We start from the raw sequence: 24,235 nt of genomic DNA on the forward strand, positions 1-24,235 counted from the left end.
TCCTCCGAATCGGAAGTCGAAGAATTCTCGGGACTAGCACTGATGGCCAACCATCGGCTAGAAGAAACGTCTAGCTCAGAAATGAGCATAGATGAAGGGGGAGGAACATCAGAAGGAGAAAGCAATGATGAAGGGGGAGCATCGCAAGATGAGGTAAGTAAGGTACGTGCCCTAAACTCTAAACAGTCTTTTGAGTTTATTAAAGCTTTATCTAAAGAATTAGATCAATTAGAAAAAGAAAATAAAATTTTGAAATCTGAAAATAAAAATCTAAAATTAGAAATTGAGAAATTAAGAAATAGTACATGTTTAAATAGATTTCCAAATTCAAAAATTAAAGTTTATGGAAAATTGAACTGGTATATTAGAAACCATCAGGGCCAGCTTAGAAGGATACCCAAAAATTATGTACCCCCTAAGTATCTGAATAACCCTGTAGGTAGGAACCTCTATTGGGTTCCAAAATCTGTGCTTAATTAATTTTTCAAAAATTAAAAGCTTACAGTGAGAAAATTAAATATTGAAATTCTTTATGGAAGCTTTGTCTAAGGAAGTGGTTGTTGCTCCAATAACCAAGAAGGCCTAGTGCCTCGCCACGACCTGGAAGCTAAAATATTGAAAAAAAAATGTTTAATTAACTTTCTGAAAAAGCATTAAACTAGAATTAAATAATGCTTTAAAAGTTCTTAAATCTTTTTAAAATTCTAAAAAGTCAGATTGTGAAAATTCAAAAATTTAAATTTGACTTAGAAATTTTTTTTATTGACTTAGAATTTTTTTTAAAATTCAAAAATTTGACTTAGAATTTTTTTTTGAAAAAAATTCATATTGACTTAGAAATTTTTTTTTTTGAAAATTCAAAAATTTGACTTAGAATTTTTTTTGTTTGAAAAAATTCATTTTTGAATTAGAATTTTTTTAAATTCTATACATTTCACTTAACTTAGGTTATTTTTTTAACCCCATTTTTGCTGTGATCAAAGGGGGAGAGAAAAATACAAGTTTAGGGGGAGTTAGAAAATTTTGAAATTTCTGTTATTATAAAAAGTGTTGCAATTTTACTAATTGCAAAAAATTATGCTTAACTTGTTAGTTTAGTAATTTTTTCTTTAAAATTACTTTTTATGTCTATTTTAACCCTAACTTGAACTTGGGTTGATGCACATCAAAAAGGGGGAGATTGTTGGACCCCGTGGTAGTTTTGATGTGATCAACCAAGTTGGTTAGGTCCTGCTGTGTTTGATCCCTGTGTCTGAGTGTGCAGGAGCTTAGGAACACAGGAAGTCGAGCGGAAGACGCAGCTAGCGAGAAGGACGGCACGGGAAGGGAGCCGACGGGCTCGGTGCGTCCGAAGGACGAGAGAGCTGCGGAAGAGTACTCCGGTGGGCGTGAAGAGCGTGCGCGACGTTCGAGGGACGTTAAGCCGGGACGGAAGGCTGCTCGAGGAGAAGGCCGGGAATTGGGTTCGGGTGAGCCCTATTCCGGTTGGTCGCAATCACCCAAAAGAACGGAGCTTCGGAAGCTAAAGAGGAGAAGAAAAGAAGACAAAAGAGGCTGAAATTACTGTAGCAGAAATTACTGTAGCAGTAACCTTGAAGGCGCCTTAAACACATTGAAGGCGCCTTGAACACATTGAAGGCGCCTTGAATGATTGTTTAAGGCGCCTTGAGCAGTCCAGTTTGACCGTTTGCGCTGCGGATAAAGTTTTATCCGAGATCGAGTTGGAGGCGCCTTAAACCTTGTTGGAGGCGCCTTGGACCCTCGAGATAGACTTTCCAGGAGCTATAAAAAGGCCCCTGGAGCTAGGAATTCAACAACAACTCAAGCAATCATTGTGTAGCCATTCCTAGCAATAGTTCTAAGCTTCCAAAGTGTAAAAGGCTTCTCCGCCTTCAGCAAAGGAGATTTTTCTACTGAGCTTTTTCTTACTGCCCTGGATTAACAACCTCCTTGGTTGTAACCAGGTTAAATCCTGTTTTCTACTTAATTTCTATTTCCTTGCTTAGTTTAATTTTATTTCTGCATTTACTTATTTACTATTGCATTAATTGAGTTGAAATCCGAGGAGGGTATTTTTATTTTGTGTTTTCAGCAATTCACCCCCCTCTTGCCGGCCTCCGCTGCACCAACAGACCTCATGTGGTAACACCCCATGTCTTAACCATCGCACCGCCCCGAGGTGACGTGTATGATCAACCTAAGAATGTTAGACTCATGGGTCATCAATTGTTAGTATTTTTTGATTTATCCTGATAGTTAATAAAAATATTTGTTAGTATTTTTTGATTTGCCCTGATAGTTAATAAAAATATTTTCATAAGATCAGATTGATCATTCTAAATTAATCGACATAAATTTTATATATATATATACATGGTATCATAGTTTGCAAAATCGCGATCCGGATCGTAGGATCGTACGATTCTACGATCCGGAAACCTAAAATCGATCCAGGATCGTGCAAAATCGAGTTTTGCAGCAGAATCGCAGCAGGATCGGTAGGATCGGTAGGATCGGAACAGAATCGGTAGGATCGGAGCAGAATCGGAGCAGGATCGGTAGAAGCTTTGAGAGGTTATAACTTTTGACTCAGATTGAACCATGGGGCCTATAATATATCAAATCAAAGCTCGTTCAGAGATCTTTAATAAATTTCAAAGTTTATCCTTAACCACCCTATTTCAAAGCCAAAAATATCATTTAAATCCTTTTCAGATGTCTAGGAGATTTTATCTTTTTTTTTTATTATCTTTTTTTCATCTTATTAGGGGTTTAAATTATTTAAACATATGTTTAACTATTTTTAGTTAGTTTTTTATCAATAATATTCTGTCATTTATTTTCCTCAAAATAATGAGTTTTTGGATGCCTATTATCTAGTATTGTGTGACATCAACCAGTCTTTAGAAGATTATTTCCGGCGTTCATATTTGAATCAAAGGATTCAATAGCTTCTATTATATACGTTAGGTGGCCTGTAAATTGAATTATCTTATAAACTAAGAAAATATTTATTACATTGAATGTGTTATTATTATTGTATTAATAGAAATTTTATATTTTTATCATTTTATAATATGAAAATATAAATATTATTACTATAAGAGAATAATAGTTGAATTATAAATTAATTTAAATTTGTACATGTAGTAATATAATTTGAGGTGTTAGTGTAAATGATTGCATATATATACAAAATTAGTTATTTATTTATATGTAAATGAGATTTTTAGGTATTTTTTCTAATTATTAATCATGTATAATAATATTTTAAGAGTTTTTGGTAGGATCGTACGATTCTACGATCCGATCCTGACCGATCCGATCCGATCCTGACCCTAAATCGATCCTGCGTAGGATCACGATTCTACAAACTATGCATGGTATAATAGCAATGCTTTAACAAATTCTATCATACGCCGAGGTATCCAATAAGAAACTCATCATCTTATTTGAACTATTTGAACAATTGGGTTATTGGGCTATGCCACTAATTGTATATTTTCGGGATAAGATTGAGTTAATTAATATGAAACAGAGTTATTATCACAAGGTAAGGATTTCAATCTCAATAAAATCAAGAAAAAAAATATTTTTATGTAATAGTTAATTATAGCTTACTGATTTATCTCCATAGTTATGAGATCAACTATGTAAAATTAATGGGATGACAAATTTTATTTTTTTACTATTATATGAGACTATTTATACTTTACGATTTATCATTTAGTTGAATAAATGATGATCACTTCTAGGACTAGTCAAGCCATAATGTATAAATACATGCATTATTACAATAATAAAAATAATAATAATAATAATAACTCTATAATTACGGTCATTGTTATAATTGGTAGACAAATTTGTTTCTTATTTTTCTCATTACATTCTCCTTTTTATAATTTATTTTGTGTTTGCATAGTGCGAGTTAGTTAGAGGTAATAGATAATTAGGTGACGTTAGTTTATGAGTTTGGGAATAAGAAAATAGATTTATTCTCAAATCTTGTATTTAGTTGATGAGAATGGAATCAAGATTTTGGAATGAAATCCAAAAATTTAGATATGGATGAAACTCACCCACTCTCTTGGGTTTTGATGGAATAGGAATGTGAATTGAATTTTAGACAAAAATACCCTTAGTATATTACAATTTACCAAATCACGCATCTAGATATCTTAATTGACCAAAAGGCGTATGCTACTTTGGTATTTACCAAAGGACGCACTTTTTCAAGTGCACTTCCCTTTTTATCCTTCTGACCAATCAAACTTTTTTTTTGTCGTTTTCTTTTCTCCCTCTTCTCTTTCCTACCTCCTCTTTCATCAACGACATTTAAAATTTAGTTAATTTTTAATAACATTTTAATACATTTAGAGAAGCTAAAATAAACTATGAATAGCAAATTTGAACTCCTTGCAACATCAAGAATCTACAGGAACTGAAATGAGTGTAATCTGAGGTCTCTAGGTCCATCAGTGGGTTTCGGCCAAAACCCACTGATGGACCTAGAGAGCTCCGATTGCATCCATTTTAGTTTCTATAGATTCCTGGTGTTGCAAGGAGTTCAAATTCCATTATTTATTTTGACTTTTAGAAGGTGTTAAAATACAAGAAGAAAGAATCAGTAAAAAAAATTCATATCAGGCCCACATTGGGCCTAGAGAGCTCCGATTGCACCCATTTCAGTTTCTATGGATTCCTAGTGTTGCAAGGAGTTCAAATTTTCTATCCATTATTTATTTTGACTTTTAGAATGTGTTAAAATATAAGAAGAAAGAATCAGCAAAAAGGCTCCACGTTAGGCCTGATATAAATCATATCAGGCCCACGTTGGGCCTGATATGATTCATATCAGGCCCAATGTGGGCCTGATATGAATTTTTTTTTGCTGATTTTTTTTTCTTGTATTTTAACACATTCTAAAAGTCAAAATAAATCATGGATAGAAAATTTGAACTCCTTGCAACACCAGGAATCTATAGAAACTGAAATGGGTGCAATCGGAGCTCTCTAGGTCCATCAGTGAGTTTTGACCTAGAGACCTCAGATTACACTCATTTCAGTTCCTGTAGATTCCTGATGTTGCAAGGAGTTCAAATTTGCTATTCATAGTTTATTTTAGCTTCTCTAAATGTATTAAAATGTTATTAAAAAATTAACTAAATTTTAAATGTGGTTGATGAAAGAGGAGATAGGAAAGAGAAGAGGGAGAAAAGAAAACGACAAAAAAAAAAAGTTTGATTAGTCAGAAGGATAAAAAGGGAAGTGCACTTGAAAAAGTGCGTCCTTTGGTAAATACCAAAGTAGCATACGTTTTTTGGTCAATTAAGATATCTAGGTGCGTGATTTGGTAAATTGCTGTAGTATATTTGTTCAATTTTTTTTTTTATTTCACACTCTCTTTCCTTGTTCTCTCTCATCATATTTTCTCTCTTTTTATTTTATCATCACATTTTCTCTCTCAACATACTTTTTCTCTCCTCATTCTCTCTCATCACACATTCTCTACCATTTTCTTTCTATATTCTCTTCCATCATACATTATCTCTCCTCATTCTCTTCCATCATACTTTCTTCTTATTTTTTCATCACACTTTCTCTCTCATTGTACTTTCTCTTTCCTCAATCTTTTTTAGCATTCTCTCTTTCCTCATTTTCTCTCATCGTACTTTCTCTTTCTTTATTTTATCTTATCACACTCTCTCTTTTTATTTTCTCTAATCATACTTTCTCTCTCCCCAGTCTCTCTTTTTCTCTCATCACACTTTTTCTCTCTTCAATTTTTCCCATCACTCTTTCTCTCTCAACCCACTTTCTCTCTTATCATACTTTCTCTCTCCTCTCTTTTTTATTTTCTCTCACAATACTTTCTCTCTCTTCATTTTCTCAGCATACTTTCTATCTCCTCAATTTCTCATCATAATTTCTCTCTCTTTATTTTTCCCACCACTTTTTCTCTCTCATCATACTTTCTCTCTCCTCACTTTTTCATTTTCTCTCATAATACTTTCTCTCTCTTCATTTTTTCTCAGCATACTTTCTTTCTGCTCAGTTTCGCATCATACTTTCTCTCTCTTCATTTTTTCCCATCACTCTTTATCTCTCATCGTACTTTCTCTCTCCTCACCTTTTCATTTTCGCTCATAATATTTTATTTATCTTCATTTTTTCCCATCACTCTTTCTCTCTCATCATATTTTTTGTCTTCTCAATCTCTCCTATCATGCATTCTCTCCTCATTTTCTCTCATCATACTTTCTCTCTATTCATTTTTTCCAACACACTTTTTCTCTTATCACACTTTATTTCTCATCATTTTCTCTCATCACATGTTTCTCTCACATTCAACTTTCTCTCCCATCTAATTTTTTGTCTTATTTTCCTGTAAGAGCAAAAAAGGAAATTTAGGTTCATTCTGATTAAAAATATTTAACTAACCAAACATTATTTTAAGAATGATACCCAAGTTCATACCCATTCTCATTCCATAATACTATGATACTCATTCTCATTCTGATTTCTAGGAGAGAACCAAACGTCCCCTTAAATTTTTGGTGATGTATATTCTCGGATTTTTTTACTATTTATTTGTTATTTTACAGTTGACTATAAATTAATGTTATAATTTATTTTTCTCTATAATTTAAGGATGTATTACAAAGAACGTTGCTAAGTAAGCACAATCATTTGGTGTTATATTAAAAAGATGTGATTTATTTTTATTAAAAAAACTATTTGTATAAATATTATTCTCCAAATAAAAACATTTTTTCTCCTAAATAAAGATTCTTAACAATATTAATATAATTTAATTAATAGAAAAAATTAAAAATATTTTTATTTCAATCCATATTTTATTAATTTTAATAAAAAAATTTACAATAGTAAAATTATCTCAAGTTAATCTAAATTGTTATAAATGAAATACTATCATATTAAAATAATAAAAATATTATTAATTGTGCTTATATTTGCTTAATTTTTTTTGCTCAAAATAAAATTAAATTTTAAAAAAAAATGAGAATTTTTATGATAAGGAAAATATAAATTTAAAAAAAAAATGAAATTTTTATGATAAGGAAAATAAGAAGAGATTTTTACATTTTAATTAATGCAAAGTTGCTTCCCATTTACACGTTGGATGCACGCGAGTGGGAGCCAACCTGGCAACTTTATTTGTGCCAAATGCACGTGGAAATGATGAAAACACAGCTATTTTGTCCCTCCTTTTTAACCTTTTTTTCTTTTATATATATATATATTATTTATTAAAAAAATTGCTAGCGAAGAAAGCTGTTTTCTTTGCTGTTAAATATAATTGTTATATCTATAAAGCCCATAATTGGGCAGATTCTCTGCGATCAACACGTGTTGATAATCCATTTCAATGTTCTTATTTGCCTCTGCCCCAGGTTATGGTTCATTGATTCAGTATCCAGATTATCACCCGATATTCACGTTTCGAATTTTAATTATGATAAATTTGTAGGATTTTTTTTTTCCAAATAGAGTACAATTAAAGGATGGACTCCTGAGCTGTCCGCTGTGAGCACTTCCCAATTTACTCTCGTGGTCGATAGAAAACTTCTATGAAACCGAATCGGTCATCTCAAATTCGACGTTACCTAACCTGATTAATCATTTTTTTTTATTTGCCTCCATAGTATTTGATCCAACTTTTATCATATCAATTAGAGATATGTCTTCATGTGCTTCATTGAATCAATGATAATCTTGAGATTATTTTAGATAAATTTTGTATGGATAGAGTTTGTTATCTATGTATGTAGTTCTATTCTAGTTATCTTTAAGCAAACCAAGATGGACCTCAATCCACCCTAGGGCCCTAAGAAAACTAGATTTGGTATGCCAATATATGCATTAAAACAACAAATCTACACAGACTGTCGTTGGCTATATCGTCGTGTATACGACAACGAAGATGATTCATTAGAGGTCTTTCCATAACTCCGGATTACATAATTACCTTAGAGATGGTGGTTAGTGAAAATTAATCTTCTTCTCAAGCTTATAAATTGTGATCAAAGTGTCAGCTCCTTGGCGTGTAGAGGAGTGTGGAGTCTGGGATCATGGCTAGTCTTTTGCCCTGTCTCCATTCCGGTGTTTGCAAATTCGGTTCTCCGATCTAGCCACGAGACGATATCAGAGAACACGAGGTCGATGTGTTCTTGGGACTCTCCTGACGTCAATGCATGCCACATCCCCGGATAAATCTTCAGAGTTTTATCTTCGCTGGATGCTGATTCATACAAGCAGTGGCTCACTTTTGGTTCCGTCACTGTGTCAGCATCTCCATGAACGACCAAGAACGGCAAGGAAACCTAAATCCAGAATTATCAGCACTGAACTTCGATCATCGCCGCGGACCCAAAAGAGAAATTTACCTGATGAAGGTTAACTTCTGTGTCCAAGCTGGCCCTGAGGAGTTCATAGCCAGTCTTCAGCCTGACCTTTCCCTTATAGCAGTAAGGATTCTTTCTGATCTGCAAAGCATTTTACTTGCAGTAAAGAAACATGATCTTCCCAATCGCGAAGAAATTCAGAAACACAAAGATGAATCTTCTTTACCTCCTCCCTCCATTCTGGTCTTTTAACAGCCTTGTCGATGATATCTTCGGTAGGAATCACTCTCCATGTCGGTATGACTCTTGTTAGCAATGTCAATATCTTGATCACCACTGGACTCGGTTTCATCTCTTCAGCAATCTGCATAGATAGATAGATACATGTTAAAACCTTAGAGTTGTTACACCAAATAGCTTAAATAAGAAGAAAGAACATTAACCTTGCACATTGGAGCCACCAGAACTGCTCCATCCCAAAAGTTTGGTGTCTTCCTGTGAAGGTGGAGAGCCACTGCTCCTCCCATTGACTCCCCAAATAGGTACTTCATCTTCCTTCGGTTCTCTTTTCTCTCTACAAAAAGAACAAACAGAGATTAAGCGATCTATACCTCCTTTTTTTTCCTTGTGTTGGATTTGGCATACATACATACCACAGATGTTGCTGAAATGATCGAAGCAGTCGTCGACGAGCTCATCGAAGTTGGCCACGAAGCCTTGCAGTCCTTCAGATTTGCCATGGCCTTGGTAGTCAATCCCATGAACTGCATAGCCTGCTTTGGCTAGCTGAATTCCAGTTCCTCGCATTGAGATGCTGCATTCCATAGCATACCCTGAAAACAAAAAACAAAAAACAGAAAACAAATCAGATGATTTCATTAGGAGAATGAATGAATGAATGCATATGAGAATTGCAGGGCACACACCGTGGCAGATAAAGGCGAGAGCTTTGGGTTCTCTGTTTTGAGGGAGCCAACTGCAAGTGAAGAGCTTGATTCCTCTTGAATTGAGTATGAATTCCTGAAAAAGGCAAAGATTCAATGAGTTCTTCTTCATAGAAAGAAACAGAAGGGGTTTTTCTTTTTTCCTTCTTCTTCTCCAATTGCTGACCTCTTCGTATTTGATGCCTTCTTCCATGGCGTCGTCGACGTTGTCCGGCAGAGAGAAGAATGTCGATTGGAATGTGATGGAGATGATGGAATAGAAATCGCGTGATATATATACGGACCGGAGTTGACTTGTCAACGTTGGGGACGTGTGGGGATAGAGATTGTGAATTGTATGCGCGTTGGGTTTGTTTGACCTCGTGGAGAACGAGTTCGCCGTTTCTTCTTGCTGCTTTTTGTTTTTTCCTTTCCTTTTTTTTGGAAAGAAGCAGGATAAATTTGGGGATCTGACGGAAGACACGGTGGCAGCTTCGCTATATATATATATATTTTCTGATTTTTATAAACCTTTTTTTAGAAAGAAATCTAGAGAACAATTTCTCAAAATGGATCTTCTGAATTGGTAATTCCGAAAAAGAGTTTCTAGGTTTAGGGTTTTAGAAATAACAAAAAAAGATATAATTAAAAAATAAGAGGTGTTTATTTATTATTGCAGCATGAAGAAGCTTCTTTATCCCCTGCGTGTTGTTTACAAATTATTTATTTTTCATTTAAAAAAATTATATGGCATGCACCAGTACTTCGATATGAAGATGGGGCTTGCGCTGACTCCAAAGACTTAGAATCAGTCAGAATGGACCGTGAGGGAATGCCGGCTAACAAGTCTGGAATGCCAGCTTCCTCTTCCTCAGGAGTTGTGAATTTCCTCATCAAAAAGCAAACTTCCAAATGCTCAGAATTACCTCTTCAAAAAGAAAATGTATAGTATTATTTTTTTGTTTGAGAAAACTTCAGAAATTCAGTTAATCAATATTTCATCTGTTCAAAATTTTCATTTTTTATCAAAAATTCGGTCAGTTCAATTTAATTTTTTTTTAATTTATTCAATTTTACTATATTCAATTCGGTCAGTTCAGTTTTCAACCGAATACTTTGCTCAGGCGTGATTCAGCTTAGTTGAAACATGAGAGATCAAACTTTCTTATCATTAGATAACAAGAAAAAGTAGAAACATAAATAGATCAATGCTGTTTATACAGAAGAGAAGGGGCAAATTACTTTCTAGAATTTATCAGATGAACAATTCCAGAATAACAAATCTAATGGCATAACAAGATGAACAAATGAATCTTGCTCACATTGGAACTCCAATATAAATAACAAAATCTGGCAAAGCTTAAGAATCACAATATTGATATCTAAGTTAAGATGGCATACTTCCTCAGGGGGAAGTACCTCGCCTTTTTCTTCTCACGTTCTGTCTTCAAAGACTCCTGTATTTGTTGGGTGGAGAATAAGCACAATGAGGCAAAAAAAAAAAAAAAAAAAGTGCAGATAATTTCTCAATCTCCACAGTGAAATTTTTTTTATCATGGCAAAATATTGGTGCAGATTACAGCAAGTCCAACTAGTTTTTGTAGCTCTTGCCGAGAAAACACAGGATAGTTCATGCTGAGAAAAAACCCCCTAATCCTTCATGGTTGACAATTAAATGCTGAGTAGCAAACACAGGATTTGTTGTTGTTGACTTGTTTTTGTAGGGAGGAAAAGAACAAGAAGAAGAAGAAATGTCCAAGGCTGCCTGGGGAGTATCACAAGGAGATACATGGAGTCCCCTCAAAAACAGGGTTAACCTTCACTTTTCTGTACGCTTCCTAACTAAACCAGATGGCACAAGAGCTTTCGCCGCCACATGGCTACTCAAAGAGGCAATGTAAACACAGGATTTACTCTCTCCAAGGAAACACACTCTGACCCTTAACAGATGATGTGCTGAGATACTAAATATATGGGCAGTTATTTTTAAAATAAATAAATAAATGATGTTCAAGGCTGTTTGGGGGATACCACATGGAGATGAGTGATGGAATCCCCTATAAAGGCCTCGCAGGGAGAAAACTTCCCTTTTCTGTGCGCCCCCTAACTAAGCCAGATGGCTATAGAGCTTTCACCACCACATGGCTACTCAAAGAGGCAACAAAAATACAGGATTAACATTAGAGGGCACCTACATGTGAAGTCCCAATGTGTGATAGATGACAATGATAAGAATGGAACAGAGCATAAAGAATGATACGATGCAACGGCATTGGTGGCTCATGTCCAAACGAGTATGATTAATGAAGGGGTCAACATGGAGTAGGATTTCCACTCAAGACTACTGAAGCATCAAATCTTCTATAAAAATTCATGTTCTTGCACTGGATCCTATACACAAATGATTGGCATTAATAGTTACTGATAAAATCAAGCAAAATTACAAATTCTAGCCCAAGTACTGAGATTTTGCTGATAAAATTAAGAATAACTGTGAAATCTACCACAAAGTGCTCAAATTTCAAATCTAGGCTATCTAATAGTATTCCATCTTTAACAAATGCACACATTTACATAAATTTTGTACTCAATCTCCTTACAAAACCTTAAAGAGAAATTCTCAAAGTATTTATTCCAACTATTAATTCCACATGACATAATCTGTCATTTGACTCCCCATTGTATCTCTAATAATCAAAAAACCCATATACCAATTTTTTTTGGAAATAAAAGTTATTCAGATCCTAAAAATCAATAATGGGCTGGATTTTTTACCAAATAATACAAATATGTGTGTGTGCCAAGGATGATTCAATCAAAGAGGCTTGTTGATCAATTTAGCTACACAAAAAAAGGAGAAAGAGAAATAGCGTATTTGGGGTTGGGGATAGCATAGGAGAGTTGACGGGTGCCCTGAGACAAATAATCAACCAAAAAAGAAAAGAAAACATGAATATGTATATTGAGAAAAAGGCAGAATAGACTGTGCAGATTACTTAAAATACAATAAACTACATTCTAAACATCAAATGATGCTGGGCATGACCTATTTTGAGGCATGAATGTTTGAACGTGAGCCAAGGCATGCAAAAACGCATTGCCTAATCAGAGGCCGAAACTCAAATTTGGGGGAGAATACAACACTCATACAGAAATAAGTAACTAAACGCAACACAAAAGCAGAATCAACAGCAGACTAACCAGGCACAAGCATTATAGAAATCCTAGAATTAATCCTTGTCCAATCACTCTATTCACGTTTTGTCGAAGAAACCTCAACCAAAAAGAGTTACCTGATGCTTGGTAAGCCGGCGGCGAATCGCACGAGTCTTCTTGGGGCGGAGATCTAGCGGGAGGAGCTTCTTCTTCTTGTAAGCCTCCCTCAGCGCAGATTTCTGCTTCTGCGAGATCACAGTCAGCACACGCGCGATCGACAATCTCACCACCTTTCTGCCAAACAAAACAAAGATTCAAACTTTAAGAACCTATAAGCAAAACAAAGTGTCGCGTGCATAAGTCAAATGGAAAAAAGAAAGAGAAAGAGAAAGAAATGCTGACATCTTCGAGAGCTTGTTGGGCGCACCACCGGTCACCTTAGCGACGCGGAGGAGGGAAAGCTCATTCTTCAGCTCCTTCAACTGATTCTGGAGCTCAGTTTTCGTCTTCCCGCGAAGCTCATGGACCTTAATCCTCGCTGCAACCAACGATCGCAAAAAAGATAGAACGAATCCACCTCCAAGAGGTCCAAAAAACATAGAGAGAAGCATTCATCTAAAGGGAGCAAAAGCTTACCCATCGCCAGCCTCCCCCCTCGCTTCGTCCTCAGCCGCAAGAAAACCCGAAGACACGAGGACTAATATAGTGCATCATCAGGCAGCCCTAATTGGGCCTATAGCCCGTAAATTGGGACCGAATAAAAGGCCTATTAAATCATTTATATTGGGGCCGAAAAAACTACTGGCTCATTTTAAATCTATTAATTTTTAAAAGGATATAAAAATTCTAAAAATTCGTTTAACTCTGCGTGTCTTGTTCACAGAAACCGCTAGAATGAAATCTTTGATCGCATTGGATTTGTGTTCGAGAAGCAAATACGCATCACAAAAGTTACAGGAAGAACAGCACGATGGCGGCGGCCGAATCTGGTGCGGAGGCTCCGCCTGCTCACACTCCGGTGCAATTCTGGAAGAGGAGAGCAAGTAGAAGCGAGTCAACCGCCCATTGGCTACTCTGCGTGCAGTAGGCAATCGCTCTCTCGATCGAGTTCTCAGAGTCGAAGCTTGGGCTGCTGCTTTCGCCTTTAAGACAACATCAAATTTATAATGATCCAATTGTATTTTTAAGTGGTCCAAATTTTGTGCATCAAAATTAAAAGGATCGAATTTCTCAACAAGTCGATAAATATGATCAACATTAAGAAACTTAAATTTTTCTTTAGGTTCCAAAGCACAACTAAACTTAAGAAGTTCGATTGTCTCATTCTTAAATCTACTATTAAGTTCTTCAATTTGAAAATCTATTGCAACAATAAATACATCAAATCGACAATGGTGTTCAACTGTAATCGAGTCATTTTGTTGACAAGAATGATCTGTAGTAGATTTATAACGAGCTTTCATATGAGATATCTCAATATCATATTTGGCACAAACTTTTTTCACATAACTAAGTAGAATAACAAAACCTTCTTCTCTCAAAGTATGAAGCAAAATTTTACTAGTTGAAACAAAGTCCATTGCATTTAAAATATCTAGAGATTTCTCTAGCAATGCTCGACAAAGCAGATTTGTTATCCTCATTATTTTTTGCATCAAGTGTAATATGAATATGAAATCAAAAGCTTTCATTGCAATTAACAAACCACTAGCTTCACCACGGATAGAATTAGAATACCCATCAACCACCATCTTTTCAAACACGATAATCACAAAGCTATACATATCAATCATGCAACAAATTGAGTCAAAATTAGAACTCTAACAAGTCTTTCCAGGTCATAGTAAATTGCCAATTTGATTGCATCCTCTATCAATATCATGTTCACCGATAGCTATCATATGTGCAACTTCAATTCTTTGAGCAAAATGTAACTCAGCATGACGTTTAGAACATGCATTAATGAGATCATAAATTGAATTTAATTTTGAAAAAAATAACCAAATGGATACCTCTTTTTCAGTAGCTGCAGTTAATGCTAGTTGAATTAGATGAGCGAAACAATGTACATAATATGTACATGAATAATTTTTTTAAAAAAGAGCTTGTAATCCAGAACCACACATATTGCTAGTTGAAACATGCCTCCCTCTTGTAATCTCAAGTTGGTACAGCAATTAGTCAGGTGTATTATGACACTTTCCCGATTCATCTCTCATTCAGCTAATCAAAGCTTCTGAGTTTGAGTGAGATGCAAAGTGTGATAAAGGTTTCACTGAATTAAAGGAATATTTGTCTCTATTATCCTTGCTCTCCAAATAGGTGATAGGAGAAATGCTATGGGTTTATTTATCGACATTTGAGGGAGTACTTGTCATAGTCCTACTCCAATAGGAAAATGATATACAACACCTCATCTATTTCTTGGGATATTTATTAAAGGATATCAAAAGCAGATACACTAATCTAGAAAATTTAGCTCTCGGACTAGCCCTCATCGCTCGTCGATTAAGGTCATACTTCCTCGCTCACCCAATCACAGTCCTCACCAATAGTAGTCTGAGTTGGGTGTTAACCAATCCTGAAGCAGTAGGGAGATTGATCAAGTCGACTACCGAATTGAGTGAATATGATATCCAATATCAGTCATAAACAACTATTAATGCTCAGGCCTTAGCGGATTTTGTAACAAAAGTTCCTGACCAAGATGCAGATGGAACTTGGAATATTTATGTGAATGACTCTTCCACCAGGCAAGGTAGCAAAGTCGGGATATTACTAATATCCCCTAGAAAAGATGTGCTCCAATTTTATGTTTGGCTCAACTTTCGAGCATCCAACAACGAAGCTGAGTATGCAGCAGTACTCACAAGTTTCAAGTAGCAAAGCAAGTCGGAGTCTCTCGAGTGATCATTTACTTAGACTCTCAGTTGGTGGCCCAACAGCTAGAAGGAAGTTTTGAAATAAAAAACAATCAACTACGGTGATACATAGACGTTTTTAAAAAGTTAAAGGGTGATTTTCAAGAAGTTGCTCTTCAGAAGATTCCTCAAGTAGATAATCAAAAAGCGGACGAGCTAACCAAACTTGCAAGCGCACTAGCAGGTTGGAGAACTGATGACTATATGTCTCAAACTCTACTAGTTCCTAGGTCAAGCAAGCTTCAAGTAATGATGAACCCATTGATTAGAGAACACTCATTATTGCTTATCTCAAACAAGGAATTTTGCCTACTGATCATGAACAAGCCCGACTGCTCAAAAGAAGAGTTTCTTGCTTCACCTTAGTTGGGGACTTGTTGTATTATCAATCCTTTTCGCACTCCCTCCTCAAGTGTCTCAATCCAGAGAATGTTGATTATATAATGAGGGAGATTCACAAAGGTATCTGCGGAAATCATATTGTACCAAGGACACTTTCTCGAAAGATATTATTAGTTTAATACTTCGGGCTTAACATGCAGGCTGATACAGCCTGATTCATCACATACTATATTCATTGTCAAAGGCACCAGAACTTCTCTCACCATCCAATAGAGCTTTTGAAGACTTTCATTGTATCAACCCCCTTTGATCAGTGGTACATGGATATTGTAGGCACTTCTTGATTGGGCCTCAACAGAAAAAATTTCTCTTAGTAGCCATTGATTATTTTTCTAAGTTTGTTAAGGCTGAAGCATTAGCTCGAATAATTATAGATACAATCAAAAAATTCCTATGGAAAAATATCATTTGCCGATATGACTTCCCCCATACTCTCATCTCCGATAATTAGTGGCGGATTTAGGGGGGAGCGGGCGTGTGCATGAGCACCCCCTTGCTCTCAAAAAATTCCACCAATATATTGTAGTCCGAGGGGCAGCAAGAAGGAAGACAAGCTCTAACTCCCTTTTTTGAGCACCCTCTACCTTTTTTGTCTAGATCCACCACTACTGATAATGGCTGACAATTTTAGGGTCGGCGATTAAAAGAATGGTGTGAAGGATTTGGAATCAAGCAAGCCTTCACTTCAATAGCTTACCCACAAAGCAATGGTCAAACCAAGGTAGTCAATCGAGAAACAGTTGGATGGATAAATTACCAAGCATCCTATAGGCTTATCGAACCATACTACGGGAGAGCACCAGAATAACTCCTTTTCGCTCCTTTTCGTCTTTTTTTTTTGGAGGAAAGGCAATTGCCACAGTAGAAATTGAAGAAGAGTCTATCCGGAGGAGCACTTATGGATAGGATAATTCTGAACAATGACTCTTAGATCTCAATTTGATCACTAAGACTTGAGAACTATTAGCTGCTCGACTAAAGGTGTATCGACAGTAGATGTGTATCACGTATAATAAACTAGTTATTCCTTATACTTTCCAAGTTGGAGATCTAGTCTGGAAGACGTATGCAAATTAGAGCCACAATGAGGAGAACCATTCTGAGTGATTAACAAGTAAAGCTCAGGATCTTATTATCTAAAAGATATAGATGGTAAAAAGCTTGATCGATAATGAAGCACCAACGACTTGAAACATTACTTTGCTTAAAAATCACTTTACAACTTTAATAATATCTCTTCAAGGCTTATATATGGTTTATACTTTTCTATTGAATTAATGACTATTTATCTTTTAGAGTCATATATTGCTCCCCAAACTTTTCGGGACTTGGACGTAGTCGAGGTCAAAATTCTTCAAGCTGCAGTAGCGGATTCCCTTTTGTATAAGGGTTGAGCGAGTACCGTTGCATCATTCTGGAATTAGCCAACTCGGTTCTTCAATCCATCCATGAGACGATATCAGAGAACACAAGATTGATGTGTTCTTGGGGTTCTTCTAACATCAATGCATGCCCCATCCCAAGATAAAGCTTCATAGTTTTATTTGTTGGTACAGTTAGCACCAATGATCAAACTCAGATTTTGATGAATGACTAGTGGATTAAAGTTAGATGTTGTGTGATTTAACCTTGTTACCAAGTGTGTAAGCCTTGACGGGTCTGGAGGACCTGACACTTGGCTAAAATCCAGCTATGTATGTTAGACCTGATGGTTAGTGGAAAGTTCAGATATGTTAAGGAGTGACTTGATTTCTAGTGGAAAGTCCAGCTGGATCTGTAGGATCTGATAGCTGACCGAAGTCCAATTGAGTTTGTGGACTTGACAACTAGCGGAAAGACCTGGTGGATCAAAGGAGAGTCAAGCAATTTTGTATAGTAAGTGACATAAGTCATTGGAGGAAAGTGATCAAGTAAGGGTGAGTCCCGATGAGATTGTAGATGTTGGTTCAGTTTAGGTCCATTTTAAAAGTTTAAACTGAGATCATGACTAGATCCTAACTGGATCATGGTCTTGAAAAGATAAGATGTAATTAATAATGCTATTATATATTGGACTAACTCATTTTACAGGATTAAAGTAGTAAAAATCAGCCTCAGATGAACAGTGTCCCAGGGGCCTCAGAGGTGCTCTAAGGCGCTCTGGATCAATAAGAGGTGCACTTGAAGAGATAAGGGTTGCGGACAAGTCTTCGTGGCATGAAGGCGCCTTGAAGGTGCATTAGAGGTGCCTCTGAAGAGCTTGGGTGTGCCTTCGCGCGGATAGGAATCGAAACTTGCGAAGCTGATCAAGTCCGAAATTTCCAAGATCAAATTTTAGCGTGGGGGCACCCTCCAAGGAGGATTGGAGGCACCCTCAACAACTAATAAAAGAAGAGTTCAGCTAACATTGAATACACAACTCATTTTTGAGCTACTACGATTCTTCTGCTGCTCCGAACAAGCCATACTGCTACTACGTTATTATTCAGAGACATCCGACCGCTACCGACAGACCGATACCGATACACATGCCCATTTAGAGTCTACACTTTTAAATATTGGTAACACGTTAATATTTTTGTACATTTTCATACTTGCAAAAGAAAAATGTAGGTCGTTATACTTTCTTATTTTTCATACTTGTATTTGATTTCCTTTTCCGGCGATTCCGAAAAATGTTTATAGTACATGGCCAACTCAAGGCATAGGCCTATGCCTAGAGCCCCTTTTACATTAGGGTCTATATTATTTAATTTATAAATATACAAGTTTGAATGATAAATATTTAAAACTACTTCTAAAATAAATTTAAGACAAGGTTTATTTTCGTCGATACTTTTTTATTTTTCTATTAGCCAAATTAAATTTGATTAATAATTTTAATTTTTAGATTGGACCAAATTAAAGTTAAATTTAATCATTTTTTATTTTTACTCGTCAAAATTAAATTTGATCAATGGTTTTAATTTTTTATTATTAAAGTTAGATTTGGTGGGTGATTTATTTTTCTTAAAATTTGATCCATAATTTTTAATTTTTAAATTTTTATTGATAAAATTTAATTTATTGGCAAAAGTTAAGTTTGGTTAATAATTTAAAAAATATTTATTAGTTATACTTATTGGACCGTGATGTCCGCTAGAGGGGGGGGTGAATAGCGTTTCGTCGCGCTTGTCGGTTGCTTCGTCTTGATGATGTGCAGCGGAAATAAACACAAGACACACACAATGCTAACAACTAGGATTTACTTGGTATCCACCTCAAGAAGAGGTGACTAATCCAAAGATCCACACACGACACGCTATCTCCACTATGAAACACTCCTTCTCGGTTGCAGCCGGAGGCGGAGAAGCCTCGTACAAACTCACACAACAACACACACAAAAATACAAGAAGAGAGTACAAGATACAAATGAAAACATTACTTCTTCTTACTTACTTGTAGCTTGTTGTTGCCTCTTGAACCTTGGAGAAGCCCCTCCATGTGCCTTCAAGACTGGCAGTGAAAGTCAGAGAAAGCGCTGTGAAGATCGCACACAAATCGCAGATGAAGCTCGCAAAGAACTGCGGAGAAAACGCTCTGCCATGACTTTAAACAGTGCTCCCAATCGATCCAATCCATCCCCAATCGATTGCCACGTTAGCACTCAGCAATCCCAGCCGTCCATCGCCTGCAACCTGCGCAATAGTCACTTCCCAATCGATCGACCGATCGATTGGGACAGTCTGAATCGATCGGTCGATCGATTCAGAGCCTTTCTGTGCTCTCGCGTCCGTGCGAAAGCTTCTGCTGCCCAATCGATTGACCGATCGATTGGCAGCTCCCAATCAATCGCCCAATAGATTGGGAGAGCTTCTGTGCTCGCGATTTCCTGACCCCAATCGATCGGTCTATCGATTGGGCCATTCCAACAATCACAGCACACTCTAATCGATCGGCTGATCGATTGAAACTTGTTCAATAGATCGCCCGATCGCTTGAACACCCTGGACTTGACTCAAACTCAAGTCCAGCTTCCCAAACCCAACTCTAGGTCAACCGTGACCTATTGGGTTTGCACGCCTAGCATTTGGTTACTCCCGACCAACTTTGAACTAGCCTTCTAGCCTCCTCCATCAGCCTCGGATATCTTCCCATCCTTCACGTCTTACCTTCTGGAGCTTCCATCGGCCTCATCCTAGTTATTGGGTGCTCCTCGCTAAGTCACACTAGGACTTACCTTGCCAAGACCACATGCTTGGACTTGCAACTGTAGGACCGTTGCGGCTGGCTAGGAGGAGGTTGTTGGATAGTCCTATAGAAAATAAAACAAACAACCCTTCTCGAACTCTTTAAAGCTAACACTTACATAAATAAAGCAGAACAGTAAATTAAAAACATAAAGTAAGAGACAAGTGGTTTACTTGGTTACAACCTATGTGGTTGTTAATCCAAGGAAGATTAAGCGCACTAAATACTCTTTCAGGCGGAGAAGCCTCTTACAACGTTGAAGCACAGAAACAGAAACTTAACTCTAGTAGCACACAAGCGTTGGATTTACAATTCTGAGTTCGTTGAAAAGCTTCTGGACCAAGGCTATATTTATAGCCTTGGTCGGGGCGCCCCGAAGGGGTTCCGGGCACCCCAGAGCAAAAAGTCAACAGTTGTTGACTTTTTGTCTGGGACCTCTTCTCTGGTTCAGTCCCACTTCGGTCCGGGTCTCCTGCTCTGGATCCGCTCGCTTAGGTGATCTCTGCCATCTGAAAAAGGGCTCACTCGAACCCAACTTCCGGTCTTCTCGAGCAGCCTTCCGCTCCGGCTTCTCGTCCCTCGGAATCGCTGCGTGTTTCCTTCTCGTCCACCAGCGTACTCATCCGCAGTCTTCGTCCCTCGGTCGCACCCCGTGCCGACCTTCTCGCTAGCTGCGTCTCTTGCTCCCCGAGCAATCTTCCACTCCGGCTTTCGTCCCTCGTAACCACCGCACGCTTCCTTCTCGTCCACCGGGGTACTCTTCCGCAACACCTCGTCCCTTGGACGCACCGCGTGCCGTCCTTCTCGCTAGCTGCGTTTTCCGCTCGAGTACCTGTGCTCCTAAGCTCATGCACACTTGGACACAAGGTTAAAACAACACAGGACCTAACTTAACTTGTTGATCACACTAAAACAACCTTGGGGTTCCAACAACAACCTTTGCCAAGATCACACTTGGACTTTCTAATTGTCTGGCTCTTCACCAGGAATTTCCTTTTGCCAAGATCACACTTGGACTTTCCAGTTGCCTGGCTCTTCACCAGGACTTTTCCTTTGCCTAGCTATACTAGAACTTTCCAATTGCCTGATCTCACTTATTAAGACTTTCACCACCAAGTCTGGTCAACATTGACCTTCTTGGATTTTCACTCTTGCCTAATCTCTAGTTAGGACTTTTCCAGATGCCTAAACTCTAGTTAGGATTTTCTCATTGCCTAACCTCCAGTTAGGACTTCTCCACTGCCTAACCTCCAGTTAGGACTTCACCATTGCCTAATCTCCAGCTAGGACTTCACCACTGCCTAACCTCTAGTTAGGACTTCTCCACTGCCTAACCTCCAGTTAGGACTTCCAGACACCTAACCTCCAGTTAGGACTTACCTAGTCAAGTCTCCTGTCATTCCTGACCTACTTGACTTGTCTTCTTCTCAACCTGGTCAACCCTTTGACCATCTCCACAACCGGAAGATTGCCCTAACAATCTCCATATATTGTCAAACATCAAAACTTAAATCTTGACTCAAGCTTGACTCAACTCAAGCTTAGTCAAACTAGTCAAACTTGACCTAGAAAAATTGCCCCAACAATCTCCTCCTTTTTGATGTTTGACAATCCTTCTTAGTTAATACCTCTAAGTTAGGCTAAATCCCATAGCCTTAACTTCTTCTTTATCACAAGGCTAAATCTCATAGCCTTAACCTTTCCATGACAAAGTATGAATGAAGGTCTAACTTAACATTCAATTCTCCCCCTTTGTCACACATTAAAAATAGAAAACAACTCTTCCCCATAAGAGTTAACCTCACAATGAAGATCACATACCCTTCATTGTCTCCAAAGCTCCCCCTTAGCTCTACTTGACTCCACAATGTGTTGGTGTTGCAAGGTTGCAAACATAGTCCCACATTGAAAATACATGGAAAAGATCATGGGTTTATAAAAAGAAAGATATCTCCATTGGCATGAGGCCTTTTGGGGAGAGCCCAAAAGCAAAGCCATGAGGGTCTAGGTCCAAAGTGGATAATATCATGTCATTGTGGAGATATCTAAATTCTTTTCGATCCTACAATTGGTATCAGAGCCCGGACTGCCAGAAGGTTTAACCACCAACTGTGCACAAGAGCTATGGTCTGATTGAGCCATGTGGGTATAATATTGACCTCGAATAAAGAAAGTGGGGGCTCCTATGTTCGGATCAAGAGTACCAGACACCAGACAGGAAGTCCTAGTTGCGGCTAGGCAAGGAAGTCCTTAGTTGCGGCTAGGCAAGGAAGTCCTAGTTGTGGCTAGGCAAGAAAGTCCTAGTAGGTTGGGTGGACCGAGGGGCAGGAAGACCTGGTAGGTCGAGGATCAGACATGGGGAGTCTGTGGTCCTTTGTTTGAGGGGGGATTGTTGGTGTTGCAAGGCTGCAAACATAGTCCCACATTGAAAATACATGGAAAAGATCATGGGTTTATAAAGAGAAAGATATCTCCATTGGCATGAGGCCTTTTGGGGAGAGCCCAAAAGCAAAGCCATGAGGGTCTAGGCCCAAAGTGGATAATATCATGTCATTGTGGAGATATCTAAATTCTTTTCGATCCTACACAATGCTCAACCTAGAGCATTCACCATTTGACCAATGAAAATTCCATTCATTGTATCCAATGCTCCCCCTTGAGCAGTAATCTTCTTCTCAATGCTCATCCAAGAGCATTTTCCACTTTACCAATGAAGGTCTGATCCCCCTCATTGAACCCAATGCTTCCCCTTGAGCAAACATCTACTCCAAAATGCTCATCCAACAGCATTTAACATCCTAGCAACGAAGATAACCAGCCTTCCATTGCTCTCCAATACTCGACCCTGAGTATTAATTCATCACGAAGGTTTAACCCACCTTCCAAGGTCTTTGAAAATATTTTTATGTTTTCAAAGAGTAACTCCCCTTAAAAACATGGTTAAACTTCTATCATTGCACCAACAATGACTTAGGGTTCCTAAATAATTAGGAAAACCAAAACTCGAAGTTTTGAGGTTCAAAATTCAATAATGAAACTAACCTCAACCTAAACTTCACCTAAGTCGACATTAACCAAACCATGCTTGTTTTCATCATGAAAACTCCCCCTAAGTGTATACAAATGTATACCAAAGGGTTAAGAATGGTTAATGACCCCTTGAAAATTAAAATTTGAAGTTTTAAGGTTCCAAAATTCAGAATTAAAACTAAACCTTATCCTAAACTTCACTTTGGTATTTCTTAACCAATCCATACTTGTTTTCACATGAAAACTCCCCCTAAATGTATACAAATGTATTCCAAGGGGTTTGGAATGGTTAACGGGACTCGAAGTGACTTGAAGTGCTGAAATCAGGCTTTTCCAGCCAAAATTAGACTTCCCAATCGATTGAAGTTGGGACTCAATCGATTGAAATCACTTCAATCGATCCATTGATCGATTCCGCAAGCTACTACTCGTAGAAATTCCCTCTGAATCGATCGACTGATCGATCCAGACTGGGTCAATCGATCGGCTGATCGATTCACTACCCTTCTGTTCTCGGGAATTGGCTTCCCAATAGATCGGCTGATCGATTGAACCCAATCCAATCGATCGGCTGATCGATTGAGTTTCTGATTTCCTGAAATTCAATTTCAACGAACTTCAGAAACTCCCCAAAAATTCTACAAAAATTTAAAAATCATGAAAATTCATGTAGACACTACTTAGGGTATATACTATCAAGGAAAAATAATTTTCTATGAAAATACTTCCTATTTTCAAAGATTGACACAAACTTTGAAACTTGTAAAAACTCTAGTGTTTTCTTCCAAGTTTGTGCTCAACTATTTGATGATGATTACTATCAAAAGATAGTCTTCACCAAGGTTTTCCAAAAGTATTTTAAAAGATTTTCAAAACCAATATCCAACCATGTTCTTTGGGCTCAATGCATATGACTTGTATATTAGCTTTCCCAATAATTGGAAGACACATAACTATGTATTTTGATGAATCTAAAACTCAACAAGATGCACTACATCAACATCTTGAGTTTTGTTCACCATCCTAACATCTCACTTGTATCTAATGTGTACCAAAACACATACAAGTCACCTTATGGTTCTTTATGAGATGTATATTTGGTTTTTCCCTAAATTAAGGGATCATGCATCTCTATCTAGGCATTGTGAAAATCATGATTATCCATCTAGGATATCACTTAACATGTTCCCACTTGTTGGAACACTTCCATTCATAATAAATGCTTTT

General features: G+C 37.3%; 2 protein-coding genes and 1 non-coding gene across 4 annotated transcripts; all 3 read right to left on the reverse strand.

Annotated features, from left to right (window-relative positions):
* Window positions 1–7,913: 7,913 nt before the first annotated feature.
* Window positions 7,914–9,561, reverse strand: LOC122041615 (caffeoylshikimate esterase-like). Of its 2 annotated transcripts, XM_042601369.1 has the most exons (7): window positions 9,477–9,561; window positions 9,293–9,386; window positions 9,020–9,199; window positions 8,810–8,940; window positions 8,593–8,730; window positions 8,409–8,507; window positions 7,914–8,345 (listed from the first exon to the last, which is right to left on the reverse strand). In XM_042601369.1, exons 1-7 carry the CDS (start codon window positions 9,501–9,503, stop codon window positions 8,046–8,048), a joined length of 969 nt encoding a protein of 322 aa, XP_042457303.1. In that variant the 5' UTR covers window positions 9,504–9,561; the 3' UTR covers window positions 7,914–8,045. The 2 variants fall into 2 exon arrangements, with proteins under 2 accessions (XP_042457303.1, XP_042457302.1); XM_042601368.1 differs by lacking the exon at window positions 9,477–9,561 and having other exon boundaries at window positions 9,293–9,446.
* An 876-nt stretch (window positions 9,562–10,437) lies between these two features.
* Window positions 10,438–13,162, reverse strand: LOC122041616 (60S ribosomal protein L35-4-like). Its single transcript, XM_042601370.1, has 4 exons — window positions 13,082–13,162; window positions 12,848–12,983; window positions 12,583–12,739; window positions 10,438–10,746 (listed from the first exon to the last, which is right to left on the reverse strand). Exons 1-4 carry the CDS (start codon window positions 13,083–13,085, stop codon window positions 10,672–10,674), a joined length of 372 nt encoding a protein of 123 aa, XP_042457304.1. The 5' UTR covers window positions 13,086–13,162; the 3' UTR covers window positions 10,438–10,671.
* On the reverse strand, window positions 11,294–11,407 carry LOC122044799. Its single transcript, XR_006129801.1, has one exon. It is a non-coding gene; the product is annotated as a small nucleolar RNA U19 (small nucleolar RNA).
* Window positions 13,163–24,235: the final 11,073 nt, after the last annotated feature.

The sequence above is a fragment of the Zingiber officinale genome, chromosome 2A (genome assembly GCF_018446385.1).
Source record: "Zingiber officinale cultivar Zhangliang chromosome 2A, Zo_v1.1, whole genome shotgun sequence".
Classification (NCBI taxonomy): Eukaryota; Viridiplantae; Streptophyta; class Magnoliopsida; order Zingiberales; family Zingiberaceae; genus Zingiber; species Zingiber officinale.